Below are 18,892 nucleotides of genomic sequence, written 5' to 3'. Positions count from 1 at the left end.
TAGGTGAGCACAGTAAGTAAACCACACAACGCAGTGTGTCAGAAGTGGGACCGCAGACAGAGTAACGTTTACAAAGGAAGTAAGGATGCCGTCTGCACGAAGATGCATTCACTATGACCTGGCCCCACCTCTCAACTGAAGCTTTAGAAAACTGGATGTGGTTTCTTAATGTCATTAAAAAAAAAACAAAAGCATCTATAGCTACAGTAAATCTACTGACACAGATTTTAAATGACAGCAAACATTAACAGAGAACAGAATGCATCAATAAAGTAATGGACAAGCACTGGTATCACTCCCTTTAAAAGCACGAGGCAAGAGAACCTTCCGCTTCACAGAGACCAGAAGAAACAGAAGAAAGGATAAATTCCGTATTGTTTGCAGGTGATTTTTCTCTAGAATATGCACCAAGAAACACCTCCAAAAATGTCATTTAGACATCTCCAATTCCTCCAAATTAAATTGTTAGATTCGGAATATATAATTAAAAAACAGCAATTATATTTATATTCATGATGTCAAAAAACATTAACCCTTGAATATTACTTCACTAGAAACATGACACTTACTCAAAGGAAACCATGAGCACGCTAATGAGAAAGGCTGAACCTAGGTAGGAAGGTAAGGTGCCAGAGTATTCCACGGAGCTCACATGACACACAGGCACCACAGCCGAAAGGCTGAAGGCAGCTGCCCGAATCCTCTGGGATTACTTCGTAGTAACAGGGAAATGTACTCAGCCCATTTAGCAAGCAAAAAGACTCCATCTCATCTCCACAGAAAAAATTCAAAGACACGATTCACATATCCTCACATGCACCCTTTTAATGATGTACAACTCAGTGATTTTAGTATATTCACAGGATTGTGTGACCATCACGACTAATTCCACATTTTCATCACTCGAGAAAGAAGACCCTATCCCCATTACCAGTCACTCCCCAGTTCCCTTCCCCCAGACCATAAAATCCACCAACGTATTTTCTCTCTAAGGATTTGCCTATTCGGGACACTTCCTACAAAGGAAACCTCACAACACGTGACCCTGTGACAACTGATTTCAAGGCTCAGCCACGTGGTAGGTTGCAGCTGGCATGTCCCAGCACTTCACTTCTTAGTGTCAAATGCCAAACACTGTCCTGTTGCATGACTGGGTCGCATTTTATGTAGCCATTCATCTGCTAATGGCCATGTGGACGCTGCTGTGAGCACCAATGTATGCTTTTGTGTGGATACTGTTTCCAGTCCTCTGGGTATAAACATAGGAGTGAACAGCTGGGTCTTAAGGTTACTCTATGTTTAACACTTTGAGGAATCACCAGACTCCTTGCCAAAGCAGCCTCACCATTTTTCATTCCACCAGCAAAGTGTGAGTTAAGATTTCTCCACATCCACACTAACACTTGTTTTTATCTGTCTTTTGATTTTAGCCATCCCGGTGGGTGTGAGGTCTCCTCCCGTTTAAAAAAAAAGAAAAATTAGTAACAATAACACCTACTACTCTTATAATTCTCTGTAAGTATATTACTTCACTTAACGCCCACCTCCGAGTTCTCAGGAGAATTCCCATTTGTGGATGAAGAAACGAAGGCTCCCCGACGCCACGGCCTCAGCCATTTGGGCAGAGGTCCATCTGGAATTCTGGGCCATGTAGACCCCTCACACCACTCCTTCCACTGCAGCAGAGTCAGAAATACTGCTGGAGGGCAGGAGGACCCACGTTCTGAGGGTACGAAGAACTCTGACAATTCAGTAAGGAAAAGGCAGATGCCCACAGGAAAACTAGCCAAGGTCCTGAATAGGCTCTTCATGAGAGGGTCTCCCAGTGGAGAAATGCAAACCAGCCCCAGGATGGGGACAAGGACACACCACGGATCAGGAAGGCTGGGACTTAACACAGCAAACACCAGTGCAGGTGGGAGGAGGGAGAGCCAGAAGCACACACTGCTGGTGCAACTGCCCTGGAAAACTCCTATCCCCCACCCTCCCACAGCCCAGCCAGTGCCGTCCACACGCACATTCACAGCAGCGTAGGGTCCAACAGCCCAAACCTGGGTATGACGCACGGTGAGTCCACAAGAAGCCTACCAGTGACAAACGCTGACAATCTGCAAATGCAGATGACAACGCCCGACGACACAAAACCCAATGCTGTGGGGCTGCCTCTAGCAGTGGAAACAGGGGCAATGTGCCGGGCAGAGCCAAACCAACACTCCTGGACAAGGTCAGGGGACAGCACTGGGGTGCCGGCAACATGCGATGTCTCCATTGGTGGGGCTTCATGGACCCAACAAGCTGTACAGTCACTAGCTGTGTCGTTTCTATAGCTACCTCATGCTCCAAAAAAAAAGCTTACTTTAATTAAAAAAGAGCGCAATATGACATTTTCTGAACTATTAAAATAGGGTTTAACAACAGTAAATTAATCTCAATAAAAAGTAAACAAAATGACTTCTGAAACTGAGTACTGAAATAGAAGCAAACCAACCTAAAACGTTACCCAAAAGCACATGGCTAGGAGACCGACACTGCGAGCCCGGCCGTGGGAGAAGATGCAGCAGGAAGGCCAGCATTCCCGGGGCAGTGCACCTGCGCTTAGAGCTGTGTTTTCCTGCATGGAACCACAGCTAAAAGATCAATGAAACCCAAACCAATGTACCCCCAGTGGCAAAACACCCCCGGGAGCACAGTCACTCCTTACTGATGAGACAGAAAGCTTCACAGACAAGATGAGGGGTCGATTTCCCATAAATGCACTTCAGCGAAAACCTGACACAAGAACGAAGGTCCAGTGAGGAAGGAGGACGAGAAACGGACTGCAGGGCCACTCTGGGCCACACGCTTCCCTCCCATCACCCACACAGCACACAGCCTTGCTGGCAACTGGGGAGAAACAAGTTAGGCCCCTACAAGGCACGTGCACCAACAGACAGGTAGGGCAGAGGGGCGTGAGAATGGCTGCAGCCACAATCAACGCACCCAGGATAGCCGTCCTGAGGAAGGCCCCAAAGCATCCAGAAACGGAGCAGCTCCAAGGCCCAGGGCCAGTTCTGCTCGGATCCCCAGCTCCCGCCAGGCCCTCTGCAGCCTCCCCGCTCCTAGGGGGTCCCGGGAGGGGCAGCAGAGCAGGCCTGTGCACTTCACGGTCTGGGCCAATGTGAGCCCATTAGCTTCTCTCCCAGGAGGGATCTCCTTTCACAGGTGAGAATGAGAAACTGAACTCTGAGAACAAGCAATTTCGTACCATTTCCCGGGGAGACCGTCACAAAGACAGGAAAGAGGCAGAGAAGGTGGGTGCAGAGCCAGGACCTGGACCCATGGCTCACTGCTCAGCGGCCTGAGCCTCAGAATCACACGGGGAGCCAGAAGCGTAGGCTCCCAGGTGCAGGCATACCTGCCAGGATGCCTTCCCAGTTTCGGGGTCTGGGACCGGGAGTCTGGAGTGCTCTGGCTTACGGGGGCAGTGCCTGCTAACGCCCAGATCTGGCTAAAGCTGGGCACACTCGGCTCCCGCTGACTCCCAGCCCTACTTCACAAGATTTATGGAGGTTATGCCCCTCCTGGCACTGAGCCCCACCACCCCGAGGCACTGGGTAACTGAAGGGGCAGAGCCCGCAGACGGGCTGGTCGTTTTGCCAGGGACCAAGGTTGCTGTATGTGTGTCCATCCTGGACAAGGGGAGATGGCTCGCCTCATGGGAATTGCTGAAAAAGGTCTAAGCGCAGGCCCACCAGCCTCACACACGGGAGACCTCAAGGGCCTGCACAGGGAGGTTCTGGGGACTCAAACATCACCGCACAGTGTGGTGCTCAGAGAAAACCAACCGGACTCCACGCCCAGAGGAGCCAGACACAAGGCGGCCAGGACACAGCTGTCAGCATGGAAGTCTAGCATAGAACCTGCTCACTGCAGGAAGGCCACAGGCCTGCCGGGCGTGGGACAGGGAGGCACACGAGGGGCACCCACGAGAGGGGAACCCACAGGAATGCAACAACCCTGCATCTTCTTGTAGGTAAATTATGTCCCAATTTTAAAATGAGAGCTGCTTACAAGACAGACTCTTCTGGGTAGCAGCCGGAGTCACTCCAAAAGCACCCCTCCCCTAGGTCACCGGTGGGCCCGAGCCATGCAGCCCACCCACCTCCCAATGAAGCCCACCCATCCTGACAGGTGGCCAGCTGGGTCTCCTGGGCGAGCAGGACTGGCGAGCAGGAGCTGCAGGAGCAGCTCACTGGAGTCTTCAGCGGGGAAACCACCGTGATGGGGCGGGCGGGGCTTCTATAGGAGACATACCCTTTGGGAAGGCTGACAGACCTGTGACGTCCCCGCTGGGTCCCCGTTGGGCCACATCTCAGAGCCAGGGCGTCATGAGGGGGACAGCAGAGGCAGGCAGGGAGAGTACTGGGGCTACCCCGGGAGCTTCCCGCCCTGTAGAACTTCCTCAGTCCAAGGCCACCCGAGGGTGCTCTCTAGTCACAGACACAGAGTGGGGCCGGGGGCAGGCAAGGCCCACACCCTCAGACACACAGTGCAGCCTCCCCGGGAAAGAACACTAGCACCGGTCACCCAGGCACCCCACGCCTAGCACCACGTCTGTGCCTCCTCAGTGGGGTGCCTGCTGAAGTGGCAAGCCCACACCTGGCAAGCGATGGGTGTTCGGTAAATACCTGTGGATGAACTGGAGGACACGGGAGACATGGGGACATTGCAGGGGGTGATAGGCCCACACCACAAGTGGGTGGAAGGGGACGGCAGGTCCAGTGAATGGACAGGTGTCTCCCCAGGTCTGCTGGGGAGAATGGTGGGCTGCACTTTCTGTGAAAAAGGCGCCTCCTCTTTACCGTTCCCCAAGCCAGCATAAGACACACCCCAGGACATACCCTCAGTGACCCGGACACAAAATGGCCCCAGCCTCACCCCTCTACCTGGGTTTGTCCTCGGCTCACACACACCTCCAGAGAGGGGTTCTCTCCAGGCCCAGCCCTAGGGCACCTGGTGGCCCCGTCCTGGCCAAGATGCAGACATAGAGGCGGGCCCTTCCACCCGCATGTGGGCAGGGGCTGGGGCATCTGGGGCCCCCAGCGCGGACCCATGCGGACAGATACAGACAAAATACTGCCATTTGCAGACACATGCAGAGTGACTCCACCTTCGTGGGCAAGGAGGGCTCCAGTCCAAGGTCAGTTGTGTGGCAGGATGTGACTCCCAAACTCACCTTTGCACAGGGGTCCTTTCAGGCGTGAACGCTGCTGCTTCCCGAGTCCCACCCATGTCCCACCCCAGACTGATTTGGCCCGTCTGGGTGTGGCTTTGGAATGCCCGAAAGCTCACCAGGTGACCCTGGTCTGCAGGAAATTCCCTCATTACACTGGCTCTGCAGGCGCTTCCACCGGAACCCAAGTCAACAGAGACCCACTGCCCCCCAGGTTCTCATGGGCCTGCCACCACCCAAAGGGAGCCCGTGAGCACTCCATGAGAGACCTCAGCTCACCACCCTCAGCCAGCTCTTCCTGACCTCTCACCTGGGTGAGGGGGCGCTCCAAGCAGGACCCCCAGATCCATTCCCTCCTCCCTTGCTCAAAGGGCATTTTCCTGAGAAGGCCTGGCTACCACCCCAAGGAGACAGGTGGGTATGATCTCATTTGATCTTCACAACAGCCCTGCAAAGTAGAAACTTTCATCATTTCCACTTCACAAGTGAGCAAACCAAGGCTCAGTGAGGTCAGATGATTTGCCCAATTGGCACCACAAGGCTTCTCACTCCAAAAACCACTTTTCTTCTTTGTAACAAAGTGGTTCCCAGAGCTGAGATGTCCCGGGAGGGGTGGGGTGTGCTGGGGAAAGAGTGGGGTGGGGGTAGAGCTGGAGCCAAAGGAGCCCCAACAGCCTCACCAGGCAGGGGGGCAGGGAGGAGCCTGGGAAGAGTGCTCAGGTCCCTGTAGGAGAGGGCGGGCTCCTCCTGGGAGTGGGGGCAGGACGGAGGCTGTGGGCACACTTGCACACGCCCTGCCTGACAGACAACGCTCATCCATCAGACCAGCATGCTAAGGGCCCACACCCATCCCAGGCCAAAAAGGGGCACGTGTGTGACATGTCCTCCACCAGCCATCCCTTCCCACTGTGTGGCTTCCGGCCTCAGTTTCCCCTCAGAGCACCGACACACTGGCTGTGGGGATCAGAAGAACAGACTGTGGTGGTTCTCAATCACCCCATTGCCGTCCCATCACCAACTGTTCATTCCAGCTGCCTTGGGCAGTGTCCAAACACTAAGCTACTTTTAGAAAACTAGGATCCACTCTTAGGCATGAGGGATTTAGCCAGAATGGGGCGCCATTTAGAGAAGATCACATCCCAATTGCCTCAGTGTCAGCAGACAGGCTTTTGGCCAGCTGAGCCCCAGAGCTGGTAGTGGTCTCCACAGACCATGGCTCCTCCACCCAGGGACACAGAGGCCAATCCTAGGGTCTGGGGACAAGCCAACATCTTCCACAGCAGCTGGCTGCCTGACACAAAATCCTCCATTCAATGGCCTACAGTCAGGGCAGCTGTCCAGCTCCCATTTGTCCCAGGCCTGGAGCACGGCTCTGGGGCAGGGCAGCTGGGACGTGTTAGGCTGGAAACATCAGGAGAGCGGCTGGGTTGAAGTGACCAGGTTTTCTCATTCTCAGCACATTTTCTCAAGTTATTAGCCCATTTTAGGAAGGTCAGCAAGTGCCCAGAGAGTCTAACTCAGGCTGTGTCCCCTGCAAGGACCCAGAGTTGTGTGGCCTTGGGACAAGAGCAGAGTAGGAACGGAGCCTCTGGAGAGGCAGGCGAGACTGTGGTGATTCGATGCTCACGTGTGCCCAGAGGGGCTCTAGGAGGCAGGAGCCAGGATGAGAGGAGGGTCTCAAGGGCCAAGTGCCCCCACATCTGGTGTCTGTAAGTCACCCCGGCAAGGTCAGTCCCAGGTGCCCCAAGGCACCTGCCACAAGGGGCTCCCGCACGCCGAGGAACTGAGGACACTGAAAGGAGATAGAAGCTGACGCCCTGAGAGGGGAGCTGGGACCCCAAGCTAAAGCCAGACGTCTGGTCTCCCAGCCTTGACCCTCCACCTTGCATACCTGGGAGTTGGGGTGGAGGGTAGGTGAGGCCTGAGGGATCCTTCCTGTGCTCTCTGTGAGGCGCACACACGCACACACCCCAGCACAGGGTGGCACGGGGCCCAGGACCCACCGCTCCGCACTCATCCTGGGTCCACTTCACAGCCGAGTCACAACGGCAAGCACCACTCCCTGTGCAGCAGCCTTCCCCGCAAACTGCAGCCAAGGACAGTGCGACACCAACACCTGGCCTTGGGCCCAGATGCGCTCCCTCCCCGCGCCTCACTGCCCCCAGGGCCCTGAACACAGGGAATGTTCCAGACATCAGCGTCACAGGCACCACCGTGGACATGGGACTGACGCCAGGAGAGCAGGGAAGAGGTGTGCGCCTCCTAGACCAGCCACTACCCTTGGATTCCTGCAGAGCTGCCCGGGGCAGCCAGAGGGGGAACAGGACAGGGGAGAGACTGCGCAGGGGGTCTCCCGGAAGGGGCCCGACTCCAGGGGCCGGCAGGCAAGAAAGGCACTGCTGGAGGGTGGCAAGCACAAGGCAGTCAGTTAAGCAGCCTGCCCATGGTTTTCCAGGAGTAAAGTCAAGCCTGGCAAGCTGAGCCCAAATGGGAGGTCCCAGGGACCACTTAACAGACGAGGGCACAAAGGCCTGGAGACGGAGAGAGCCTCACACTGAGCCTCTATCGAGAGTCTGACCAACTACGCTAGTGATTTTTCTTCTTAAACATGTGCATTCCATTACTTTTTCTCAGGATTAAAAAAAAGACTACCATTGATTGACAGTAACAAGAACTAACCCGAGTGCCGGGCTGAAGCCCGGGGCTGCAGACCCCAGCCAGACGTGCAGTCACACAACAAAAACCCAGGGCTGAACAAAAAGATTCGCCAGTGACACTTAAAAAAGATAGGAACCTAATAAAACCAGGACCACACAATCAAGACAGCAGCGTATTGGCAAACGGACAACTGCACAGGTCAGTGGGACTGAAAATGGGCGGAGGGCCGGATGCAGAGCCACACACACAGCGACTGACCTGTGATAAAGGAGCTAAAGCAATTTCACAGAAAAATCATAGTCTCTGCAATAAATGGAGCTGGAACAACAAATATCCACATGCAATAAATTAATCTGGACACAGACCTTATACCTTTCACAGAAACTACTCGAAATGAACTGTAGACATAAACATAAAATACAAAACTATAAAACTGCTGAATAAAACATAGGATGAGAATCTATGTGACCATGGGTTTGGTGATGACAATCTTAACACCAGAAGCGTGAAAAGGCAAGCCACAGACTGGGAGAAATTATTTGCAAAGACTTGTATCCAAAACAGGTAAAGAGCTCTTAAAATTCAACAATGAGAAAACAAACAACTCAATTTTAAAATGAGTAAAAGCTCAGAACACACACCTCTCCAAGGGAGAGACACAAATGGCAAAGAAGCACACGAAAAGATGCTCCACATCTGAAGTCAGCAGGCGAATACAAATGAAAACCACGAGACACCAGCACACCTATCAGAGCGGCTGAAACCCGGAAATCTGACCACACCCGGTGCTGACGAGGACAGGGCGCAACAGGAACTCTCACTCGCTGCCGGTGGGACTGCAGGATGGGGCAGCCACCTTGGAAGACAAAACACCGGTTTCTTACAAAACTAAGCATACTCTTACCCTACCACACACCAGTCACACTCCTTGGTGTTTGTTTACCCAATGGGCTGAAAACATGTCCACACAAAACCCGCACAAGGAAGTCTATAGCAGCTTTATTAATAAAGCCCCAAAGGGGAAGCAACCAAGAGACCCAGTTTGAACGGATAAACAAACTGTGGGACATGCAGGCAATGAAATATTATTGTGATTGTAAAAAAAGCTATGACATTACATTAAGGCGGATGAATCTTTAATGCCTACTGCTAAGTGAAAGACGCCAGTCTGAAAAGGCTGTGTACTATATGATTCCAATGACATGACCTTCTGGAAAAGAGAAAACTAGGGAGACAGTAAAACTATTGGGATCAGTGGTTCCCAGGGGTTCCTGGTGGGAGGGTGTTGACACAGGATGTTTTAAGGTAGCGAACCAATTCTGTCTGACACTTTAATGGTAGATCAATGCCACTGTTCATTTGTCATGACCCAGGTAACTCTATAGCCCAAAGAGTGAGCCCTAATGTACGCAAATTTTAAAAAATCATTTAAGAGGTCAGTGGATCCCAGGATGGAATATAGAATGCAGTAAAACAGTCCAACTGTATTACAAATGGACAAAACTACCTCACTGAAGGGGTAGGGGAAAGAAGATGCTTGCTTAAGGAACTTATTTAGAAATAAGTAGAGTATGTAAGACCAAAGCAAAGGAAATGCACATAAGACTATATACTCCAGTTGATAAACTGTTTCCCAAGGGGGTTCAGGTCAACAGTTCTGACAGCACCATGACAAATGCTGGGGACAGGATGGTCACGTACCTGGGCCGATAGGGCAGCAGGTGTCTCCCTGCTAGAGGGATGTTACAGATAAGTGAGGGGAGGTGGTGCAAACCACCATGTGGTGATGGATCAGAGCTGGACACAGCAAGACGAACTCACGTCAGCTTAACATACATGCAGGCGGCTACATCGCTAAGCGTTTCTAGATGCGCGTGTCCACAGGCCAGTGCACGTCCCCTCCCGGCTCTGCTGGCTGAGAGGGCCCAGCAGCAGTGACGCTCCGGGGTGCTTGGGTAAATGGCTGATTCCACGGCTGTTCTGACAGGATGGGCCCAGGGCATCTTACAGCACAGAAAAGGGAAGATGTGCTAAGAAAAGAGAGGGAAGGAGGGAAGGAATAAATCATGATGACAGGCATCTCAAAGGGGCACAGGAGACAAATGACAGAGCTGGCAGGACCCAAATCTGGAAGAAGTTGAGCAAGAAAATAAAGCAGTACTGGATCATAACCTAACAGACCAATAGAAACGCATGGATGAGTAAATAAAGAAAAAGGGAAGAGACAAGGCTCCCATCCAGAAAAATTCCAAATCCTGTATGTAGCCGCCCCGTCAGGGAGCGGAGTGTGACCCTTGGGTGGGCCGCACAGCCGGACGGCAGTGGAGAGCCCATTTACAGTGGAGACACCCACACACACCCCAGCCAGGGCACCGGCGCTGGCGCCACAGGGCGTCACTGAGCCCTGATGGGGTGTGAGGAGCACAGCACCTCACCTCTCTGTGGCCCTCCTCCCAAACCCACAACCCCACTGTAATCATGAGACAAATCTCAGACAAATCCCAAATGAGGGGCACTCAACAAAGTACCTGACCAGCACTCCTCAAAGTCACCAAAAACAATGGAAGTCTGAGAAACTGTCACAACCAAGAAGAGCCTGAGGAAATATGACAACTAGCTGTCCTGTGGATCCTGGATGCTGTTCCTGGAACAGAAAAAGGCCGGCAGGTAAAAACTAAGGAAATCTGAATAAAGTATGAACTTGAGTTAATGAAGATGCACGGACACTGGCTCACCAACTGTGACAAGTGTGCCACATTAACGTAAGACGCCAGTGAAAGGAGAAAATGATGCGGGACATGCAGGAACTATTAGCTTCACAATTTTTGTGTAAATCTAAAACTTTTCTAAAGCAGCTTACTTTGTAAAACTAACCAAGAAAGGCAGCAGGTGTTACACATTAAATAATTTTAAAAAGACATAATGCTATAACACACATGGCACTTTATGTTGACGCAGCCTTGAAGTCTGCGGTGGGAAAGGTGTCCCTGGTGGGGACGGTGGGCCTCCTGAACCACGACGGACAGGGGGCACAGATGCAAGTGGGGGGGGGGGTCGCTGGGTGCAGGTTCTGTGCTCACCAGTGTTTTCTGGGGACAAGTTCACACATAAGCAAATGCTAAAATCTCATTAAGCTCACATTATTCCATCAAACATCATCCACTCTGGAACAAATCTCACTTTCCAAACAAGTGTCACAAAAGACCTGACTGCTTCACAAAAGACATCCATCTAACCCAGTACAGCCCCATGTGTCCCTCACCACACTGGCCATGGTGGCCAAGTGGACAACACTAGACGACAACACAGGCTTGCAGAGACGCAGCTGTGGGAGTCTGCCCCTCCCCCTACCCCAGCCCCACCCCCACCCCCACTTGGAATACCCGCAACCCCATCTGCACCAGGCTACATGTGACAGCAGGCATGGCTTTGGGCTCACAACTGCAGACAGTCCGACTGACACACCCCCTTCCAGAGGCCAGTGTCCTCTCCGTCCCCCTGGGTCACAGCTCTACAACGCCCAGGGAATCCCTCAGGCTGGTGGGGAAACCCGGACCTCTGCAGCGTGTGTGAGACAGGGTGTGAGGGGGAAGGGAGGAGGGGCACCCAGGGCATCATCCCAGGCTGCAGATGACAGCAGCCTGCAGACAGGGCCCTGGTTGCACCCTGATCTGTCACTAAGGGAGCAGCTGGGCCACTGCCAGGGCTTCAGGGCTGCACTGGCCTAAAACAAGGAGACCGAGACCCGGGGAGGGGCCACTCTAGGTCATATCAAGCACTGCTAGCCCAGAGCTTGGGCCATCAGCCCTCCCTTTGAGCCCTGGCACCCCCATCTGTGGAACAGACAAGGACTGCTCCTCACTCCTGGTTCAGAGAGCTGGGCACCCCTCAGCGTCTGTCAGGACACACGAGGTTAGTGACCACAAGCCCCAGCACGCGCTGTAGGTGGAGTAAAGACTGGTGTAACGAACTGGATGGGCGACAATGACCCAGCAATGCAAGAGGCAGGCCACACATCAGCTGAAGGCATTACTCTGGCCAATTTTTAAGAACAGAAAACATTCAGATAAGAGCGGGGTGTCAGGCCTGCATGGGGCTGGGGAGTGCGGCGAGGTCCCCAGCAGGGAGGGAGGCAGGCTGGGTGGCTGCAGGACAGGCACATGCAGCTGTGTCTATAGAGAAGCGGAGGCCCTCACAGGTACACCAAGAGGACACTGCTTGGCTCCCGATGCAAACAGAGCAACCAGAAAGCTACATTTATGAGCCCAAAATGGGAGATCCAAATGATAGCTGGGTAGGAGACAGCATCAGGGACTCACTGGTAATTCTGTCAGGTATGAAAATTGCCCTATGGTAACGTTTTATAAAAAACAGCGCTTGTTTGTCTCAGTACGACACACCAATGCACTACTGAGGAAGGGAGGCAGAGAGAGGCAGCCAGAGCTGGGGCCGCCAGAGCGGCCGGGCGGGCAGACACACAAGCCAACCCCACTTTCCCTCCGCTCTGTTTCGCTTCCAACTTCCCCTAAGGAAGGTGGAAGCCATTTAGGAGGGGAGCGAGGCATAAAACGGCCTTTAGAAAAGCAAACCTGTAAACTGCAAACCACAATTTCACGTGCCACACACCAGATGGGAAGCGCACAGCTCCTTCCGAACCCACAGAAACTTCCGAGTCTTCATCTGTTTGAATGAAACCTGCTTCTCTGCAACTCAAGGTAACACCAGACTCTTTGTCTTTTTAAAAACAACTGTTACAGACGCACAAAGCACTTCCTAATTTCTATGGTGTCTTCTGTATCTCACTTACATACAGAGAAACAAGACAGCTAGAAATGCCCAGCTGTGCGCCATGCCTGTTACCATCTTCCTACGTAATTCCCCCAGAGACACTGCTCATTTCTACTTTCTGATGTCCCCAAAATGGACAATTGTTAAACATATTACACTGTAAAAAAGCAGCTGGGCCCTACTCCTCCTTGATGTCATCTCTGCCTGAGACTGAACCACCTGGCCAGGCAGCCCCATCTCTCGGTCCACCTGGGACAGCAGCTGGGCGGCCACACCGGGCCCTGTGCTCTGGGGGACGGCTTGGGAATCCACATTCTGAACACCAGAAAACACACAGGGCCCAGGGCCGCCTCATTTGTCAGAGGCTGCAGGGTCCCAGCCAGCCCCCCTCCCCTCACTAAGAAGAAACCCCATCTTTCTTTCTCCCCAGTGTGTAATGACCCTTCATTGTCATGGAGAAGTGTGTCTGATGGGGGGGGAAGGGGAGGCAGCTGCCCCAAACTGACAAGAGGAAGCCGATCTCCTCCTTCACAGGAAGTCAGGGGGTGCCCAGCTGGAGCCCATGCTGACCTGGCCACAGAGGCAGCTGCTCAGGTCCAGGGTGACTCACCCACCGCCCGCCACGGGCAAGCACATGACCCTCAGCATAGGGCCGCGCACCATACTCACTGCCCGGACCCCAACGGGCAGAGCTGTACGTCCCGGAGGATCCCATCCCTGCCTGCAGCAGGGTGGTACCATGGCCTCGACAGCACGCAGCTCCTCCTCCTGCCCAGGCAGCGCCACGGTCAGGCCACAGGCCCCCAGCCCAGGGAGGCCTCCCTCCTGCCCTGCTCGCAGGAACGCAGCTCTGTCACAGCATGGCAGCCCTGCGTGCGAGGCCATGCCTAGGGATGCTGAGCTGCACTGCTTCCCCCCCAGGCCCACAGAAGGCAACAAACGGCACAGGGGATGGAGCCTTCTTGGCGGCTTTCAAAGCGAAGAGGCCTTAACACTGATCGACAGCCAGACACACACTACATATACTCGTGGGACAGGGGACGATACCCAACAGTGCAGCTACAGTGCCCTGGGGACACTGCCTTTGGACGCCTGTAGCTGCCTCTCCTGGCTATCTATCCGTGGGGACAGGGCCACCTCAGCACCTCCACATTCCCCAGACTCCAAGTCTGACAGCAGAACACTGCACAGCCTGGCTCCAAAAGGTCCTGGATTCCCAGAGCCCCCAAGGGCTCTGTGCTCCAAGTTCCAGGGCAGTGTCAGAGGGACAGGAGATTCCCTACAGGCTTCAGCCAAACTCAGGACACAGACTCGAAGAGGCTGGCCTCGCACGGAAGCCTCCACTTGCCCCTCTCTCCTCAGCAGATACCTGCCCTCCAGGGACAGGTGCCAGGCTCACAGCCTTGAGTGAAGCCTAGCTTCTCTGCATCTCAGTTTCCCCAGGTACAATGAACACAAGAAGGTGGTGACCCGCTGGCTGGTGTGGGGACTGTGGGAGTCAGTGGGCCGTCAGGAGGCTATAGCAGGAGCAGCTCAGCTACGGGGGTGAGGCCCAGGGGCAGCCCTCCCACCACCCTCCTCCATGGGAATAAACCAGCTCATGACTGTGACTCCTGTGCAAACTATGGACAGGAGCCTGGTGCTGAGGACCCCTTCCCTCGCTGTCTGAGCTGCTGGGCTTTCCTCAGTCACTCCCACCCACCCCTACCTCCATCTCCCCATCCACTGGGAGAAATTATAAGACGGGTGGGATGGAGGATGCTTCCACCTGCTCTGCCCCGGCCTTTCATGCGTTTGCTGAGCCTGCAGGACAAGAAGACACCAAGGGTTGGGAGCTGAGTTCAGGCAAGACCAGAGGCAGGGGCGGTCCTCCTGGCTTCCATGCATCCAATGGTGAGAGCAGGGCAGACTGAGCCAAGCTGGAGGTCCCAGGCAGCAGACCTGGGGCCCTCTGGGAGATGCAATAGGGCCGTTCCAGACCTGACCAGGAGCAGAGGCCAGGTGGCTGAGGGGATCCAAGCCTGAGAGAGTGGAGAGGAGCTAAGGACACGAGCCAGCAGTCAGTCACTTACAAAGTAAGCACTTCCTGTGTGCCAAGCTGTGCCAGGCTCTGTGCCCCGCCCTTGGCACACTGCAGCTCACTGAACTTGCTGCTTCCCCGAGATACACACACCGCGGACAAGATCCAGAGGTGGCACCGAGGCAGGAGGGCGTCCAGACCTGTCTTCCCACTCTCTCTGGGAGCCGAGATGCATCGGGCCGCACCTGGTCTGAGGCATGCCCTCCGACCCTCACATCCCCACCCATTAGGACCACCCACTTACAGCACCTACCTAAGCCCACCAGACTGGAGCTGCCACCCCAGCACACCTGCCCCCTTAAAGCTGCAGAGGACACAGCGTGAGATGTCCCACAGCCACTCGGGACGGTAAACACTGCATGGCTGACCAAAGTCTATCCAATTCTCTTCCTCACCATGGCAGGGAGGGGGCTCGGTGGGACTTGGGACAGATGGGACCCTTACTAATCCAGGCTCAATCACTAGCAAAATGATTAAGCAAAATGGGCCAACAGGTCCCCCAGCCCCCCCCATGGTGTCAGCGGGACACAGACAAGGAGATGTGCATACCCTCGTCAAGTGCAGAAGGCTGCAGGGCCAGCACTGCTGGCCACGACCACCGCGGACGCTCCCTTCTGGGCAGGACCCACTGACCTCGGCCAGCCAGCCAGTTTCCCTCCTTCAGACACAGGATTACCTGCAAGTGTGGGGCCCAAGTCCAGACAACTCCACTGGCAGCATAATTTGTTAGTAACTGAATCCACTTTAGTTCAAGAAATAAAATTTTAAGAGAATGAAGATAGTTCACCTCTCTACAGGACAAGAAAAAAAAAGGACCTAACAAATATTGTCTACTTAAATCTTGGTTTTTAAAATACAAGTTAATATTTTCAAGTATGACACTGGCCAAAACTAAAGAGATTGACAGAGCCTGTGCTGGCATGGGTGTGAGTGAACTGGTGCAAGCTTTCTACCGTGTTTCCCTGAAAATAAGACCTAGCTGGACCATCAGCTCTAATGCATCTTTTGGAGCAAAAATATAAGACCTGGTCTTATTTTAATATAAGACCGGGTGTTACATAACATAATATAGTATAGTATAATATAGTATAAAACAATATAATGTAACACAATAAAAGACCGGGTCTTACATTAATTTTGCTCCAAAAGACGCATTAGAGCTGCTGGTCTGGCTAGGTCTTATTTTCGGGGACACACAGTAGTAACATCACTGAGACTGATGCACCTTTCTCTGGCTTCTGCCACAATGGGGAGAAACTGAAGTTCAAGACATAGGGCCACGTGTCCAAGGCCATATGGCCAGTGTGTGCAGGAGCCAGGAGGTGACAACAAACTAAGCAAGCAGGTGCCTGAAGAACACCTGCAGAGACTGATACACCTGCCTCTCAATTCCTCGGGGACCTGCCGTCCAGACACACCCCAGTAAGCAGAGCCAAGATTCTTGCATTGGCCAAAATGTTTGTGTCCAATAGTAACGAGCTGACAACTGAAAGGTTCCTTAGTGGCAACTACTTCCCTCTGGGACAGAAGGTCTGGTCTGTTCTTACAGCGGACACGAACGTGAGCTTGTGAACACTGAAGGGGACTATGAGGGCTGTGGCGAGGTAGGATTGGGGGTTGAGCCCCATCCAGGGAGACCACAATGGGGCTGAAGATGCTCCCACTCCATACTCTCACCGTCTCCTGGCCTCCCTCCATCATGGTGCAGCGCCCCCTGCCCCCCCCCACACACACACCCAGATGGGGCCCTTGCAGGAGGAGCCACATGTCACCTTTCTTGTCTAGATCCAGTGCCAGCCAAGCGGGCTCAGAGGAGGCACCAATACCTGCTGACAGGTGACAGGACCGAGGGTCAGATGAGCCGCCACCTGCCTCCCCCAACCCACAGATGTTCTTCACCGCTGCTTCCCCTGCACACCTGCTCTGCCAGGCAGGGACTTAAACGTTAGCGTGGATTCATTCATTCTCTCCTCCCCACTTCAAAAGACGAGTCTACTGGTGTCCCTAGTGGGGCACCTGCCTGAGGCCACTGGGAGCATTGGTGCCAGGAGATGGGCAGTGGGGAAAACACCTAGCATTGTGGATCCCAGAACCAAGGGCCAAGAGGCCACCAGGACGAGGAAGAGTCAGCGGGGCAAGGGGCACTGTCAGGCTACGCACCTGACACTGTGCCCCTCCTTTTCAAATATATGCCCCTCAAAACAACCCTTTTGGGTGGGCAATGCTGCAGAGGAAGAAGTTAAGGCCCCTGTCCACAGCCACGTCACCAACAAGGGGGTAGAGCCTGAGTCCAACCCTGGGTGTCCCACCAGAAGGCAACGTCTCCCTCTCCGCCCCCCACAACAGGGCTGGGGAAGTCAGCAAAGATTGGGAGAGAAGGGGTGTTTAAACCACTAAGGAGAACTACTTCTCGGGAGGACTGTCCAGCTCTCCTGCTGCTCTTAGGCAGCCTGAGGGTCCCACCCCTTATCCCGGAGTGAAAACTGCACAGGAGACACAAGGCTCACTCTGTGACAAATACCCACAGACCTGTCACCAGTCTACAGGGAAGGGAAGGGTCCGGGAGGGCGGTCAGGACAGGAAGTGGGAGGGAAAAGCACTGCATCCCAGATAAGTGACTGGGGGGGCGGGGTTGGTATGGTCAGAGAGCTGTGCCTGGGAGGGACAACAGGGGACCCCCAACCTGCAGCAATAACGGCCACATGCAAGGCAAGCCCCTTTCCCAGCCCTTTTCTGGCCTCGGGGAACGCACTGAAACTACTGAAGACTGCTGCGCCCAGAGAGGGGAAAGTGATCGGCCTGGAGGTGATGCAGAACCAGGCCTGGCTTTTCCCTGCATCCATCTCACGCCCCCATCCCCCTCACCCGGGAAGCCAAACGTCGCAAAGAACTCCACCCCACCGTGCCCGAGGCCTGCCACCAGGAGCAGGTAGACTGGCGACAGGGCCCCACCGCAGACCTGGCCCGAGAAGACCAGGGCTCTCTTGCACGCGCGCCGCCACCACACCTTGGGGGCCTCGTCTCCCTCCCTGGGGCGGAGCCGAAGGGGGCGCAGCGACTCCAGGCCAGCTGTGCACGCCGACCCTGGACTCCCTGGAGCTGCCCGGCTAGGTGGTCGGCTCAGCCGGGCGTCAGGGGTCCGCTCGAGGGTCGGCCGGGCCCGGGTGAGGGGTCGGCTCAGGGGTCAGGGTCGGACGCGAGCCAGGGACGCCAGAGGGCGTGGCGGCGGCCGCCCACGCTCCTCACCTCCTTGAGCTGCTCCATCTCGCTACGGATGGCTTCGTAGTCCACCTCAAGCTCTTCGAACTGCAGCTTGAGCTGGTGCTTCTCCTCGAGCACCGCCAGACCATATTCGGCCGCCTGGATCTTCTCGCGCGTGGTCTCGGCCAGCTCGTGCGACAGTCGCTTCACCTCGGCGCGCAACCACTCGGGCTGCGCCTCCATCACCAGCCGCGCGTACTCTTCCTCCTCGGACGGTGCCGACATGGTGGCCGTAGCCCGGCTCGTGTCGCTTCCACCGGGGTTCAGGCCGGGATACCGTCCGCTTAGCCACCGCCCAGCCCGACGGCGCCTGGGCCGCCGCGCAGCCGCAGTGCGCTCCCCGCCGCGCGGGGCACTATGGGTGCGGTAGTCCCACCCAAGGGACTACAAGGCCCGTTGTGCCACGGGCCCGCCCGCCCCAGCCGGTGATTGGCCGGGTCCCACGCCGGGCGACCCTACCAATGCCATAGTCGCGGCCGCCACCGCCCAGAGCGTTGTGGTTGCCGTAGTCCCACCCGTGCGCCCACTACAAGTCTCGTCATGCCCTGCGCCCGCCCACCCCCGATCATGATAGGCCGTTGCGGAGCCGGAAGCACTGGAATTTTCCGGTGCCCGAGCCCTGGGCTGGTGAGGCGGAAAACCCGCGGTGGACGCACGTGTACCGGAAGTGCCGAGAGCTGGCCTCGGGTCCGTACCGGCCCACGTGGGACGCCCGAGCTTCTGGGGGACTGTAACCCAGCACATGTCGAGTGGGAGAAATGGTCAAGCTCGCGGTTTGAAGTTTCTAGTAAAACGGACGACCAGACAGGCATTCTGAAGGAAATGCGGCGTTCAAAAGCACGCTGATTGAGACCCGCTTGCTCAAGGGGCGCCTTCGCCCCCCCCTTAATTTC

General features: G+C 54.9%; 1 protein-coding gene across 2 annotated transcripts in view; it reads right to left on the bottom strand.

Moving 5' to 3' along the window:
* BICD2 (BICD cargo adaptor 2) overlaps positions 1-18,353 on the bottom strand; it is a 57,201-nt gene extending 38,848 nt beyond the window's left edge. Inside the window, exon 1 of one of the 2 annotated variants that reach the window (XM_074330165.2) lies at positions 17,985-18,353. In XM_074330165.2, the coding sequence (XP_074186266.1) occupies positions 17,985-18,224 (240 nt within the window). In that variant the 5' untranslated portion in view covers positions 18,225-18,353. The remainder of the gene's footprint in view (positions 1-17,984) is intronic. The other variant, XM_019713832.3, reaches the window with a different exon arrangement.
* Positions 18,354-18,892: the final 539 nt, after the last annotated feature.

The sequence above is a fragment of the Rhinolophus sinicus genome, chromosome 16 (assembly GCF_057876585.1).
Source record: "Rhinolophus sinicus isolate RSI-liver-muscle chromosome 16, RSI-T2T, whole genome shotgun sequence".
NCBI lineage: Eukaryota > Metazoa > Chordata > Mammalia > Chiroptera > Rhinolophidae > Rhinolophus > Rhinolophus sinicus.
This window is presented reverse-complemented; position numbering and strand designations above follow the sequence as displayed.